Source organism: Dreissena polymorpha, chromosome 7 (genome assembly GCF_020536995.1).
Source record: "Dreissena polymorpha isolate Duluth1 chromosome 7, UMN_Dpol_1.0, whole genome shotgun sequence".
Taxonomy (NCBI): domain Eukaryota; kingdom Metazoa; phylum Mollusca; class Bivalvia; order Myida; family Dreissenidae; genus Dreissena; species Dreissena polymorpha.
In genome coordinates this window covers 49768096-49782644 of record NC_068361.1, presented here as the reverse complement: position 1 = coordinate 49782644, position 14549 = coordinate 49768096, and the positions used below count along the sequence as shown (strand labels likewise).

General features: G+C 36.5%; 2 protein-coding genes across 6 annotated transcripts in view; one reads left to right on the top strand and one right to left on the bottom strand.

The window, feature by feature from the left end:
- LOC127836991 (RAB6-interacting golgin-like) overlaps nt 1–10925 on the bottom strand; it is a 17608-nt gene extending 6683 nt beyond the window's left edge. Inside the window, exons 1-3 of one of the 3 annotated variants that reach the window (XM_052363674.1) lie at nt 10920–10925; nt 4841–4911; nt 2202–2395 (exon numbers count right to left, since the gene is read on the bottom strand). In XM_052363674.1, coding sequence (XP_052219634.1) covers nt 2202–2245 — 44 coding nt within the window. In that variant the 5' untranslated portion in view covers nt 2246–2395; nt 4841–4911; nt 10920–10925. Of the gene's footprint in view, nt 1–2201; nt 2396–2918; nt 4062–4840; nt 4912–5186; nt 5465–10919 lie in introns of those variants that run through there. The other 2 variants (XM_052363672.1, XM_052363673.1) reach the window with 2 other exon arrangements.
- Nucleotides 4938–14549, top strand: part of LOC127836994 (E3 ubiquitin-protein ligase CCNB1IP1-like) — a 26181-nt gene continuing 16569 nt past the window's right edge. The window contains exons 1-10 of one of the 3 annotated variants that reach the window (XM_052363682.1): nt 4938–5084; nt 6468–6543; nt 6712–6727; nt 8359–8418; nt 9069–9139; nt 9785–9859; nt 10899–11013; nt 11547–11567; nt 12365–12456; nt 12820–12937. In XM_052363682.1, the coding sequence (XP_052219642.1) occupies nt 6478–6543; nt 6712–6727; nt 8359–8418; nt 9069–9139; nt 9785–9859; nt 10899–11013; nt 11547–11567; nt 12365–12456; nt 12820–12937 (634 nt within the window). In that variant the 5' untranslated portion in view covers nt 4938–5084; nt 6468–6477. Of the gene's footprint in view, nt 5085–5283; nt 5374–6168; nt 6190–6467; nt 6544–6711; nt 6728–8358; nt 8419–9068; nt 9140–9784; nt 9860–10898; nt 11014–11546; nt 11568–12364; nt 12457–12819; nt 12938–14549 lie in introns of those variants that run through there. The other 2 variants (XM_052363681.1, XM_052363683.1) reach the window with 2 other exon arrangements.

Genomic DNA, 14549 nt, shown 5'->3' with positions numbered 1-14549 from the left:
ATGACACATCGTCCAATGATTGTGAACAAATGTACCGAGCAATTTTAAAATCTCACAATGAATGACATAGTTATGGCCGGGACAAGATCATTTATGGCTATTTTTTACCTTTGAACTCACAGTGTAGCCTTGACAATGCAGTTATCTACGTAATTCTTTCGCATGACACATCGTCCAATTATGGTTAACAAATGTGCCAAATAATTTTAAAATCTCACCATGAACGACATAGTTTTGGCCCGGACAAGCTTATTTATGGTCATTTTTGACCTTTGAACTCAAAGTTTGACCTTGACCTTGGAGATATTGACATAATGCTTTCGCGCGACACACCGTCCAATGATGGTGAACAAATGTGCCACATGATTTTAAAATCTCATAATGAACGACATAGTTATGGCCCGGACAAGCTCCTTTATGGCCATTTTTTACCTTTGAACTTAAAGTGTGACATTGACCTTGGAGATATTGACGTAATTCTTTCGCGCGACACACCATCCAATGATGGTGAACAAATGTGCCAAATGATTTTAAAATCTCACAATGAACAACATAATTATGACCCGGACAAGTTCATTTAAGGCCATTTTTGACCTTTGAACTTAAAGTGTGACCTTGACCTTGGAAATATTGACGTTATTCTTATGCAAATCACACCGTCCAATGATGGTGAACAAATGTGCCAAATGATTTTAAAATCACACAATGAATGACATACATGTAGTTATGGCCTGGACAAGCTCATTTATTTTATAGCCATTTTTTATCTTTGAACTCAAAGTGTGACCTTGACCTTGGAGATATTGACGTAATTCTTTCCCACGAAACACCTCCAATGATGGTGAACGAATGTGCCAAATGATTTTAAAATCACACAATGAATGACATAGTTATGGCCCGGACATGCTCATTTATGGCCATTTTTGATCTTTGAACTCAAAGTGTGACCTTGACCTTGGAGATATCGACGTAATTCTTTCGCGCGACACACCGTCCAATGATGGTGAACAAATGTGCCAAGTCATTTTAAAATATAACGATAAATGACATAGTAATGGTCCGGACAAACTTTCGGTTAAAAACGCACTTAGTGACCCCGTGACCTAGTTTTTGACCAGGCATGACCCATATTCAAATGTGACCTAGACATCATCTAGATACAACTTCTGACCAAGTTTGGTGAAGATCCCATGAAATTTCGGGACAGACAGACAGACAGACCGACAAAGTGACTCCTATATAGCCCCCCATTATCAATGGTAATGGGGGTATAATTAACAACTAACAATGCTTTGTAGTAAATAAGTATAAATAAACAAGAGCACCGCATAACAAGTGCCACGCTCAGCTGCGAAAGCTTGTTAGAAATTATTTTAATTTTTTTTTAGAGGTCACAGTTACCTTGACCTTTGACCTAGTGACCCAAAAATGGGTGTGGCATGTAGAACTTATCAAGGTGCATCTACATATGAAGTTTCAAAGTTGTAGGTGGAAGCACTTTGATTTTAGAGCCTATGTTAAAGTTTTATATTAGAGGTCACAGTGACCTTGACCTTTGACCTAGTGACCCAAAAATGGGTGTGGCGTGTAGAACTCATCAAGGTGCATCTACATATGAAGTTTCAAAGTTGTAGGTGGAAGCACTTTGACTTTAGAGCCTATGTTAACGTTTTATATGAGAGGTCACAGTGACCTTGACGTTGAACTAGTGACCCAAAAATGGGTGTGGCGTGTAGAACTCATCAAGGTGCATCTACATATGAAGTTTCAAAGTTGAAGGTGGAAGCACTTTGATTTTAGAGCGAATGTTAAGGTTTTAGCACGACGCCTACGGCGGACGGCTGACAACGGGTGACAAGCTGGCTATGACAATACCTCCGAAAACAGCCGAGCTAAAAATGAATACATGTTCTGAAAAGACAAAATTTCACACATACCGGTAATAACATGGAAGTCAATACACACTGACAATCAAGTAGTTATAGATACGCCCACATTTGCTACAAACCTGTGAGCCATGCAGTGGTAAAAAATGAATCATGAATGGTCAGATTTATACAGTTTGGTTTTGTACCGAAATCTCTTTCTCTAAAGCAATAGTACAATACTTCTAGCTAGCTTAGCGTTTAATAACAGTATGTACCCTTTAACAATTTAGTCCAGACAGAAAATAATATTATACATGTTATACATGTACCTACCTCATGCCCTCAGTTTCACCAATATCAACAACTTCAACTGGCATGGCTGGTGTCAATGAGGAATTGTTTTCTGCAGTAGGCCCTTGAGAAGTATCAGCTGGTTTGGCAACAACTTGTGTTTGTTTCGCCTCTGAGTGACCTGTAGCTGCTTTATTAGATGCCTTTGTCTTGTTACTTGCTGCATTTAGTGCAACCTTTAAGTATGAATTGAATTGTGTACTGGCACACAAATTAATGCTCATTGGTCATTATCATACACACTTCTTTTTTGCATGAGTTACTACACACAAAATGTATGAATAACTTTAAGTTATCTTTAAGTTACTTACTCAGGCATTGGCGAATTTTGGAAAACCCACTTATCTTGGCGTACAAAGCTGGCCTATTTAAATTATTTTCAAAATCACATCCAATATCGAGTATAATTATCTCATTGAAAAATCCATGTAAAATAAAATGTTTGTACCTACGGATTAGATGCTTTTTTTCCCCTAAAATTGTGGACATCTGGATAACATCTAATATATATGGTGCTATTGTTTGTTTGTTTATTTTCAGTTTAGGTTGTTTTTAAAAGTATTTTATTCATATCATAGTGATCAGTTAACATACTCACATTTTTCGTGGGTTAACTGGTTAAAAATTATGATAGTGTCTGAAAATACTATTACATGACCAATCTCCACATAAATTATGTGGCTGGGATGGAGATCAAACCTGCATTCTTTGGGGTTGTAGTGCTTTACTAACTGAGCTAAACAGCCTAACGTTCTTCACATCACTCTCACTTCAGCTATAGATTTTGTTTAATAATATCAGTATCAATAATGATCTATATTTATAAAACACATCAAACAAATAAATTCATAATACACCCTAAACAATTGGGTAAGTGTTAATAATAATTATTTCAAGTGTGTTTTTGCTCTAATTATTTCAACACGTTCCCATACAGTTCATTTCCCTCATCCTGCTATATAAGTTGAAGATTAGCATATATAAATTAAATGTTAAAAACGCCTTCATTCGCAATTGTTAAGCTAAAAACTACACAATTTAATCCCAAATTTTCTTCAATTTTTACCCAATCCAAAGGGTCCAAGCCACATTCCCATAACGGTATTATACAAGAGCACCGCCTTGCGGGTGCAGACCGCTCATCTATTTTCTTTTTAAAGGTGAAGGGACTCTCAATTTCAATCACAAAGGAGGGAGGGGTGGAGTGAAGAGGGGTGTATAGTGTGGGGGTGTGGTCATTTATTACATTATCTTTCAAAAATGCAAAAAAAAGAAGAAAAAAGTTCGGGGGGAGGGGGGATGATTTGGGTGGAGTCTATTGTGGTATGTCAGGTAAGAGTTGTTTTGTCAAAGTATCGATCAAATCTAATCATAAATAAAGAAGTTATGGCAATTTTAGCAAAATTTAATATTTTGACCTTGAGAGTCAAGGTCATTCAAAGGTCAAGGTAAAATTCAACTTGCCAGGTACAGTAACATCATGATAGCATGAAAGTATTTGAAGTTTGAAAGCAATAGCCTTGATACTTTAGAAGTAAAGTGGATCGAAACACAAAATTTAACCATATATTCAAAGTTACTAAGTCAAAAAAGGGCCATAATTCCGTAAAAATGAGAACCAGAGTTATGCAACTTGTCCCTTTACTGTCCCCTTATGATAGTTTGCGAGTGTTCCAAGTATGAAAGCAATAGCTTTGATACTGTAGGAATAAAGTGGACCTAAACACAAAACTTAACCAAATTTTCAATTTTCTAAGTATAAAAAGGGCACATAATTCTGTCAAAATGCCAATCAGAGTTACATAACTTTGCCTGCACAGTCCCCTTATGATAGTTAGTAAGTGTTGCAAGTATGAAAGCAATATCCTTTTTACTAGAATATGTAGTATCTTATATGTTAATATAGATCTATTATTTACTTGTATGTAGCTATTAATTATTAGCATGTGTATTTTTACTAATATCAAATATGATTTGTATTTATATATGCCTTGTACAGAACTATAATGCCTTTGATTGTGTCGGTAAATAGCTATACATAGCTAACGTTGAAATGTTACTACTGTAAACCGAATTTAAATAAAAGTTTGTATCTTGTATCTTGTATCTTGATACTTAAGGAATAAAATGGACCTTAACACAAAACTTAACCAAAATTTTAAATTTTCTAAGAATAAAAAGGGCACATAATTCTGTCAAAATGAATGCCAGAGTTATCTAACTTGGCCTGCCCAGTCCCCTCGTGATAGTAAGTAAGTGTACCAAGTTAGAATGCAATAGCATTGATACTTTCTGACAAAAGTGGACCTAAACGCAAAACTTAACCAGACGCCGATGCCGACGCCAAGGTGATGACAATTAGCTCATAATTTTTTTTTTTAAATAGATGAGCTAAAATCCACTGAATTTGCTTAAATCGTTTCTATTAAGATTAAACATCTTGAACATAAAATACAAGCAATTTGCATTCAAAAAGCAAATACTTTCAGTAATAATTTTCATTGGTAAATAATTTTGTCCTTTTAACATACAATACAGAAATAATATCTTACTAAAATAAAATATCAAAACACAATGTCCTATTTGCAAATGATCTTATCGTTGAAACACATGACACTTACTTGGTTTCTTATCTCTGTTTTCGTTGACACTGACAGCTTTTTGGCCAAAATAGTTGGTTGCTCTGATGAATCTGTTCGTAACAAAATAGTACACACATTTTGTTATTTTATAACACTAATGACACGCATTGGTACAATTGTTAGTTTATTAATGAATAACAAATGGATTTTGCTACAAGTGTTCCAACCATCCGAAATGGTTTGTACGAATATACATTCCAGCATTCGAAGATCCATGTAATATGTAAGCCTTTAGAAACAATATTTGATGACAATAACTAAAACAGATAAAACGTGTTAGTTTGTATAAAAATTTTGGTCATTAAAAATAAGAAATGAGCAGTACTAGCTAAAGACTTGACTTTTCGAAGTTCTTCTTCTGAAAATCCGGCCCAGGACGCCATTTTGACACGTAATGTTCATGATTGCCTAACGCTTATTGAGTTTATAAAGTTGACAAGCATTCGTCTATTTAGATGTTATTGACATTTGGTAGCGCCAAATTTAAAACTCTTGTCGTCTGCAATTCACAGGTGTTTCTTTCTGTGATATTACCAGTAATTTCCAAATAGCAAAACTATTGATAACATGTTTAAACACATTTTGCCTTATTCCAGTTGACATGTTTACAGGGCGGCAAATAACTTTTAGATCTTCTATAATTCATCATGACCAAGCTGTTGTTATAAAGACAAGTGAAATTTTATGGCATAAGTCCAACCAGACAAGTGGATTTAAAATTTAATTATTTATTTGTATTTATCATAGTAAAAGATTAAGAGACAGCATAAGTCGACACTTCTAGTCATGTTATATAATAATACTATCAGTGATTTTTTTGCTTTATATTTTACAGTCTGTGCCTGTCGGATTTGGGAAAATTAGCGCAATAAACCATGACATTGGGAAAAATGAAACACTATTAATATGATTATAAAGAAAAGTTCTCCAATAGTTTAAAAGACAAAAGTGCATGCTGAATTGATTTTTGTATATGTATAATATAAAGTGCTACAGAATTATATTGCTGTGTAATGAGCTCAAAACAAACTTTAAAAGTTTGACATCTTTTTGGAGAAATTTTGGTCAGAACAATTTTTCCCATTACTTAGGAAAATGAAAAAGTCTGTAAGAGGAAGTATTTTTTGGCCAAAAAATAACTTACTATATAGATGAGGTAAAATTAAAGAAAATGTGTAGGGTACTTGTGGTTTTAAAAGATAATGTCAAGCCATTGATTGTGTTTTTTCCATGCTGCTCAACTACATTCATTTGAATGCTGAAGTCTAATTATTTACTTAGTTGTGGGTATCCAACAAATTAACTCAGAAGAACCTTAAGGTTGAAGTGTAAGTAGAGAAATTCAGATAACTTGTCTGCGACCAACTGTTATTGCATATGCATATTCCAGAAGATTAACAATTATGAACCTCTCACTTTGTCATTTTTTCCACTACAAATTATGTATGAAATATTAAAAACAGTTTTTGCCGGCAAAATAAGCGTTGGTTTCATGACATTTGTCCAAACTTGTCATGGATCATCTGTGGCGCATCTTGTCTTTCCAGATGTTTCCTATTTAATGTAGAGTTTACACTATATGTTAATTCTGTTTAAACATTTTTAGGTGATCTGAAATGGAAGGAGATGATCTGATTTGTAATTTCAAAAAGTGCAGGAAAAGACTGACAGACATTGCATATGTAAGCTTTTTATTTTACATTTATTATCTTCGATCCAGATTATATAAGTTATTGGCCAGTGAAACATGTTTTCTTTTAAGTTTCTTTTTATTGATTGTTCTTATAATGTTGAAAGTAAATTTCTAGTGACAAAAACTTCTATAATTTCTATGCTCTTGTTAATTTCAGGTGACTGCTTGTTCACGTATCTTTTTCATGTTGGTATTTTATGCCACTACCAACAATGGTGGAGCATAATAAATTATAGACTTTACCTTGTTTTTACGTGCAAATATCATTCTCCACGAAAGACTGGACACATGCAAAGCCAGCACAATTTGCCTGAGGTAACCCACACTGACTGCTCCCAAAAGAGAAGCCCTTTATATACTGATGGTTCACCGTTTCATGTGACCAGCTTGTTATAGACATAACCCTACTATTTCATGATTTTACTATTTGCATATGGGGTAGGTAGAAACAAAGTCCCTGATACTAACTAGATAAGTTGCTTGTCAGCATAATGGCAAACCCATGAATATAAATTTGTGTTATTATCCCCACGCTTTTTTTAAAGTGTGGGGATATTGTGGTTATCTCCGCTGTCCGTCTGTCTGTCTGTCTGTTTGTCCGTCCTGGCCACTATTTCCTACTACACTATTAGCACTAGATTCTTGAAACTTACACACATGGTAGCTATGAGCATATGTGCGACCCTGCACTATTTGGAATTTTGATCTGACCCCTGGGTCAAATGTTATGGGGGTTGGGGTGGGACCGGGTCAGAGATTTTCACTCATTTTTTATTTTATTTTACATTAACTTCTTCATTTCTACACCGATTTACTTCAAATGACAATACGGTCAATCACAACTATACATGGCCCCATTACCAACCCTGGGGCGCCCCGCCCACATAGACCACGCCCACCCTAAATTTCTTTTTACTATAACTTCTTCATTTCTACACCGATTTACTTCAAATTGATACTGAACATCTCTTATGACAATACGGTCAATCTCAACTATGTACGGCCCCATTACCAAACCTGGGGCGCCCTCGCCCACATAGACCACGCCCACCCAAAATTGGCTTTTACTATAAATTCTTCATTTCTACACCGATTTACTTCAAATTGATACTGAACATATCTTATGACAATACGGTCAATCTCAACTATGCATGGCTCAATTATCAACCCTGGGGTGCCCCCTGGGTCAAACATGCGGCGTGGGGATACGCGTCGGCCTCTGCCGCGCCATTTCTAGTTATTCTTAACATTGTCTACCAAGCAAATCTGTTCCATCTTAATTGACTTTAGTCGCTTTCCTTATTTAAATTACTACATAAGGTTAACCAACAACACAATTACCAGTCATAATGATTCAACACTGTAACTGCTTTACTGCTTGAAGCAATCTTTATTTTGTATTTGGTTACTTGTGGACAACCATTTTGAATGAAAACACGATAACAGTACACCTGCAACAAAACTTTTTGTTTGGTAAAGATAAGTTTGACTTGAAAGTGTGACCTAAGCCTTTTAATGTACAGACACATGTTTTCTGCGCAACACATTGTGTTGTTTTTTTCATTGGGCCCTTTGAATTGTATTATAGAACTGTATGCTCAAATACTTGTGTAAAAACTGGTTGTGCATCTGGGTTAATCCCGCTTTCCAGAATAAATAGTAAAAATGCAACCTGTCCTGCCTTTAGTAGGAAAGTGCAGTTGGACACTTATAATCTATTAATTATTTACTGACATGCACAAAGTGTTTTTATGTTTTGTAAATAAATTAGCAATAGAATTCAAAAGACTTAACCAGTTGTCAGATGTATTCTGTGATGAAGATGGGACCAGGGAGTTCAACCGTGCAAAAAACTGTCCTGCATGTGAGTGGCCAGTGTGTAATGATCATAGATTGAGCCTTGACCTTGGACTAGTGGGCTTAATGCATGTGAATAAAGAGTTGTCCCAGATCAGCCTGTGCAGTCAGCACAGTCCAATCAGGGACAAGACGTTCCACCTACACTGGATTTTCAGTTTGAAAAGACTTCCTATAAATGAAGAATTTCATAATAGCGGAGAGTTTTGTTTCTGATAAATATGTGTGGACTGCACAGGCTAATCTCTGATCATAGATGCACTTTACACAAATGCATTAAGCCCTATTCTCCCAGAGTGAGATTCAAATTTAATAAACATTCTATTCTGTTTAGTTAAGAAGACTGTCTGCACAAGGTTTCACAAACTAACCATACTTTTTTTTATAAATGAAATTTTAAGGTATAATGTGCACTTTGCATATTCTTATACAAGAGATTGTTGGCTACACGCAAGTAAGGTAATTCACGTTTGAAAATTTTACAGGAGAAGCATTAAACATTTTTTCACATTTAGGACAGTTGTTAAGGTGAGTACAATATAACCGTCTTTCACATTCTGATTTCAAGGTAATACAAAAAGTATATTATGTGGATTTCATAAACTAATTAATGAAAAGTATATTTTATTGAAAAAAAACAACAAAAAACAATTTCAGGTAAGACAAATTTGGATAAAAAGTTTGAAATTGTGAGGAACAATCTGCAGCCATCTGAACAATACAAATCTGTGAGTATTGATTATCTTTTTGTTGATTTGTATTGGACTAATTATAGGTTTTATTTGTTGAATTGGATTGCTATTCTAACCTTTAATATGTTACAAATGCGTAATAATACCCATTAACAGTGTTATTATCAAATTCATGAGCCACACTGTGGAAAAGTGGGGCTCAATGCATATGCTTAAAGTGTAATCCCAGATTAGCATGTACATTTAGCATTAGCTTATAAGGGACCGCACTCATCGATTTTATGTTTAAAGAAAGTCACTTCTCAACACAAATCCAGTCTTGTAAATTTAGTCCCTGATTAGCCTGTGCGAACTGAACATGCTAATCTAGGATGACACAGCACATGCATTAAGCCACTTGTTCTCAGAGTGCAGCTCATATGCCTTAACCCTTTTAGCGCTGGATCCGAATTTTAAAGGCCTTTGCAAACAGTTTGGATCAAGATTAGATGCCACAAAACGTGTCGTCTGATCTTGATCCAAACTGTATGCTATTGAGTATTCTGATAGTGGTCTTTGAAAAAAAATGAAAAAAATTACGATTTTAGAAATTCAGCAGACACCAATTTAGCAGACGACAAATATCCCAGCATGCAAATGGTTTATGTATATCCCTATCAAAGGCTGGCGTGTCCATTGCAGATGATCCTTGCAGGACTGAAGCCTGATATGATCAATGAGATTGCTTCAAGAGCTCTTGCCTTCTGGATGTACCAGGTACAGGACCAGCATGCAAACCACCTAAGGCTGGGGATGGGCCCTGAGTTTGGAGTGGGGTGGGGTGGGGCTATTTGTCACATTACTTTAGGTACAAGGGGTTATTAGGCCTAGGTTGTTTTTTGGGGGGGAGGTGGGCCGGCTACTTGTCAATACAATTTTGGGAAAAGGAGGTATTGGGCCTTAGGTTTGTGAGGTCAGGGCTACTTATAACAACACATTAGGTAAAAGGGGGTATTGAGGCCTAGGCGTTTTGTGTTGTGTTTTTTTTTTGGGGGGGGGAGGGGGGGGGGGGGCAGCTACTTGTCACTACAATTTAGGTAAAAGGGGGTATTTAGGCCTAGGTTCAGGGAGGGGACACTTGTAATTGCAATAAAGGTAAACAAAAAATCTTAACGGTGTAAAGTATTTTAGGGTGAGAAAAGTATATGATTTCAAAGAAACTCCCAGATGATGGCATCTAAATTTTGCACCTTTTATATAAGGCAATAACAAACTTAGAATGTTTCTTAAGAGAATCCATTGCCAAATATGGTTTGTAACCAGGAAAACGATACGAAGGTGCCTTAGTTACCCAGGCATTTTACAGGAATGACTGACAACAAATTATGTTCAAATGTCTAACCCCTCCTACGATTCTTATCTCCTACTTGTGCCTCAAATAGGGCACTTGTCTTTTGCTGGTATCAGTATGTGCACTTAAAAGTGGTAAACCAGCGAACCCAAGAAAAGTGTAAGTTAACGGATAGCTGTGATATGACGGCAATACTGTTGAAACAATAAACAATCCAAAATAACAAACAAACAAACAAAAGCTTTGCCCCTGACTATTTTGGACCCTGTCATAGGTATACCACAATTCATACAACAAGATGTGTTATCCCTATCACACGCAGATACGCAGTTTTACACTCCCTCAGAAAATTAAATTTATCATGGAAGTTACTTGAAAGCTGTTTTTGTTTTCAGCTGGTTGCATATTAATTGCCACTTTCACTTTGTTTCTGAGTGCTATCATCATAACATGTTATGTTACCAGTCCCATCAGGAGAAGACGTACCACGAGTTCCAGTCTAACAAGGAGAGGGAGAGAGCCAGCCAGCTGGAGCAGTATTATGAGCAGCTGGTGTCCCGAACCAACTCTGAGCTCACTTGTATCCTTGGGGCGCTAGCACAGTGGGCCCTTTTCACCAGGGCCTGCATTTACCAACCAAATCTTAGACTAACAGCTAAAAATATGGAATTTTCTTTAAAATCTAATGTTCTAAAAGTACACTCATGTTGAGTCTATAATGACATTAAACACCTCTAGCTACTCGATTCGTACTGTAGAACAATAAAGGTATGACATATTCAACATTTGCAGCCTGTTTATATTCTGACTGACGAAAGATTTCTTGCTTCTTAGTCTATTCTTTGTAATTAAGTCTAAACATTATACAGAAGTTACATGAACATATTTATTTTGATGGACTTGATAAATGTCTTTGGTTAATGTATTATATTTATAATCCTACGATTCATATTCAGACTAAACGAGGCCTCATTCTGAATTATAATAATCCAAATTGTAAATGAGAGGAGTTAATGTTTCAAGTTAAAAATGTTATAAACCAATTCCTTCCAAATTCATGTTTGTGAACATGACTTAGCTTTAAATCAATTTCCTTTACTTTATTTCAACAAGCTTTAAAATCGCAGATTGAAAGTAAGTATTATTTTCGCTAACCTGAGCACAAAATGCTCTTCATGAGAGCTATTGTAGTGGGTGGTTGTCAGTGGTCATGTGTTGCAATGTTGTGTTCTGTCGTTAACAATTTGCTTCAAATTACATCTTCTAAACTTGTTGGCAGATTTTTATTAAACTTCCCTGGAATGATTCTTAGTCGCTCAAATTGTTCCAGTCTGCTGCACATGCAGGTCACCAGAGCTAAAAATATATTTCAATAGGGGAAGTTTGAATAATCTCTTAAACCACAAGGCTCAGATGTTTAATATTATGTTTGCAACGTCATATAATGGACTCGCGCAAAGTTTGTTCAAATCATGCCAAAATTTGCCCTGCGCTATGGGTAACTTGTTTTTCTCATATGTATATACATTAGATATCATTGACTCAAAATTTCTGCGGATCAACTTTCAAAAAGCTGTATCTCCAATAACATGAGCCACAGCCATGAAACCTAAGCAGTGGTGAAGTCTCGTTCACATACAAGACTCATCACCTTGAAGCAAGGTCAAATTCATACATGAAGCTCAAAGATCACAAATTTTATAAATTATTCCTAATTTAGCCATAACTTTACTGTGCATCATACTTTACTGTGCATCATACTTTACTGTGCATCAAGGGATTCTGTAATTACTTTGTACAGTTGTTCTCCTTTAATTGGAATAGTGTTACAGGGATTTGCACCCATCCATAAACTTTATTTGGCAGGGGATATCAATTTTACAAATTTGCTTGTTTATATGGGATTAAAACAAACCTAATTAATGTTGTAGACACAAAAAAGGAAAATGGGGAAACTAAAAAGAAGTACAGTGAAGTTTCTGATAAACTTATGGAGAAAAATAGACAGCATCAAAAACTCCAGGTAGGTTGTTATAATTTATGAAGATCTAGAATTCCATCTTTTGTGTTACATTATATGCAAGATTAATAAGACCACAAGTTACCAAAGCCTTACTTCAAAGTTTCTGTATCACTGACATTTCAGTGTTTTATAGTTTACATATCACCTTTGCCACTATGTTGCCTTACAGAATTATACAAATATAAACCAAGTGAAACTATGCCCGAGTATTATCAGCATGGCATGCAACACTTGTCACCAATTATTATCAGCATGGCGTGCAACGCTTGTCAACAATTATTATCAGCATGGCGTGCAACACTTGTCACCAATTATTATCAGCATGTCGTGCAACACTTGTCACCAATTATGTCAATATTTTAGTCCATGTACGACAGCCTGAGACGGAAGTACATTAGCATATCATCGTTTGAGACTGTAGGGGTGCAAAAAACACCAAACTGTGCCTTCAATGTACCCAACATGGCTTCAGGAGACATGCGTAAGTCCCATAGAAAACATTTTCTGAGAAAACTGTGATTAATGTGAAAAGTGTTGTCCCAGATAATACAGTCCATTTACAGCTTATTAGGCAGTCCACAAAATCGTATCAAGGACGACACTTTCTGCTTGAACTGGATGTTTGCTGAGAAAAGATTTCCTTAAAACAAAAAAAGAAACATAACCGCAGAAAATGTTGTCCCTGATAAGCATGCCAAATGAGAGACTCATCTGGAATGACACTTACCACACATGCATTAAGCCTAGTTTATGAAAGGCTTATCTGGAATGACACCACACATGCATTAAGCCTAGTTTATGAGAGGCTCATCTGGGACGACACCACACACACATTAAGCCTAGTTTATGAGAGGCTCATCTAGGATGACACTTACCACACATACATTAAGCCTAGTTTATGAGATGCTCATCTGGGACGACACCACACACACATTAAGCCTAGTTTATGAGAGGCTCATCTGGGATGACACTTACCACACATGCATTAAGCCTAGTTTTGAGAGGCTCATCTGGTATGACACCACACATGCATTAAGCCTTGTTTATGAGAGGCTCATCTGGGACATTTACCACACATGCATTAGGCCTAGTTTGTGAGAGTCTCATCTGGGACAACACCACACATGCATTAAGCCTAGTTTATTAGAGGCTCATCTGGTATGACACTTACCACACATGCATTAAGCCTAGTTTATGAGAGGCTCATCTGGGACGACACTTACCAAACATGCATTAAGCCTAGTTTATGAGAGGCTCATCTGGGACGACACTTACCACACATGCATTAAGCCTAGTTTATGAGAGCGGTATCTTGAATGACACTTACCACACATGCATTAAGCCTAGTTTATGAGAGGCTCATCTGGAATGACACTTACCACACATGCATTAAGCCTAGTTTATGAGAGGCTCATCTGGGGCGACACAACACATGCATTAGGCCTAGTTTATGAGAGGCTCATCTGGGACGACACTTACCACACATGCATTAGGCCTAGTTTATGAGAAGCTCATCTGGGATGACACTTACCACACATGCATTAGGCCTAGTTTATGAGAAGCTCATCTGGAATGACACTTACCACACATGCATTAAGCCTAGTTTATGAGAGGCTTATCTGAAATGACACTTACCACACATGCATTAGGCCTAGTTTATGAGAGGCTTATCTGGGATGACACTTACCACACATGCATTAGGCCGAGTTTATGAGAGGCTCATCTGGGACAACACTTACCACACATGCATTAAGCCTAGTTTATGAGAGGCTTATCTGGGATGACACTTACCACACATGCATTAAGCCTAGTTTATGAGAGGCTCATCTGGGGCGACACTTACCACACATGCATTAGGCCTAGTTTATGAGAAGCTCATCTGGAATGACACTTACCACACGTGCATTAAGCTTAGTTTATGAGAAGCTCATCTGGAATGACACTTACCACACATGCATTAAGCCTAGTTTATGAGAGGCTCATCTGGAATGACACTTACCACACATGCATTAAGCCTAGTTTATGAGAGGCTCATCTGGGATGACACTTACCACACATGCATTGGGCCTAGTTTATGAGAGGCTCATCTGGAA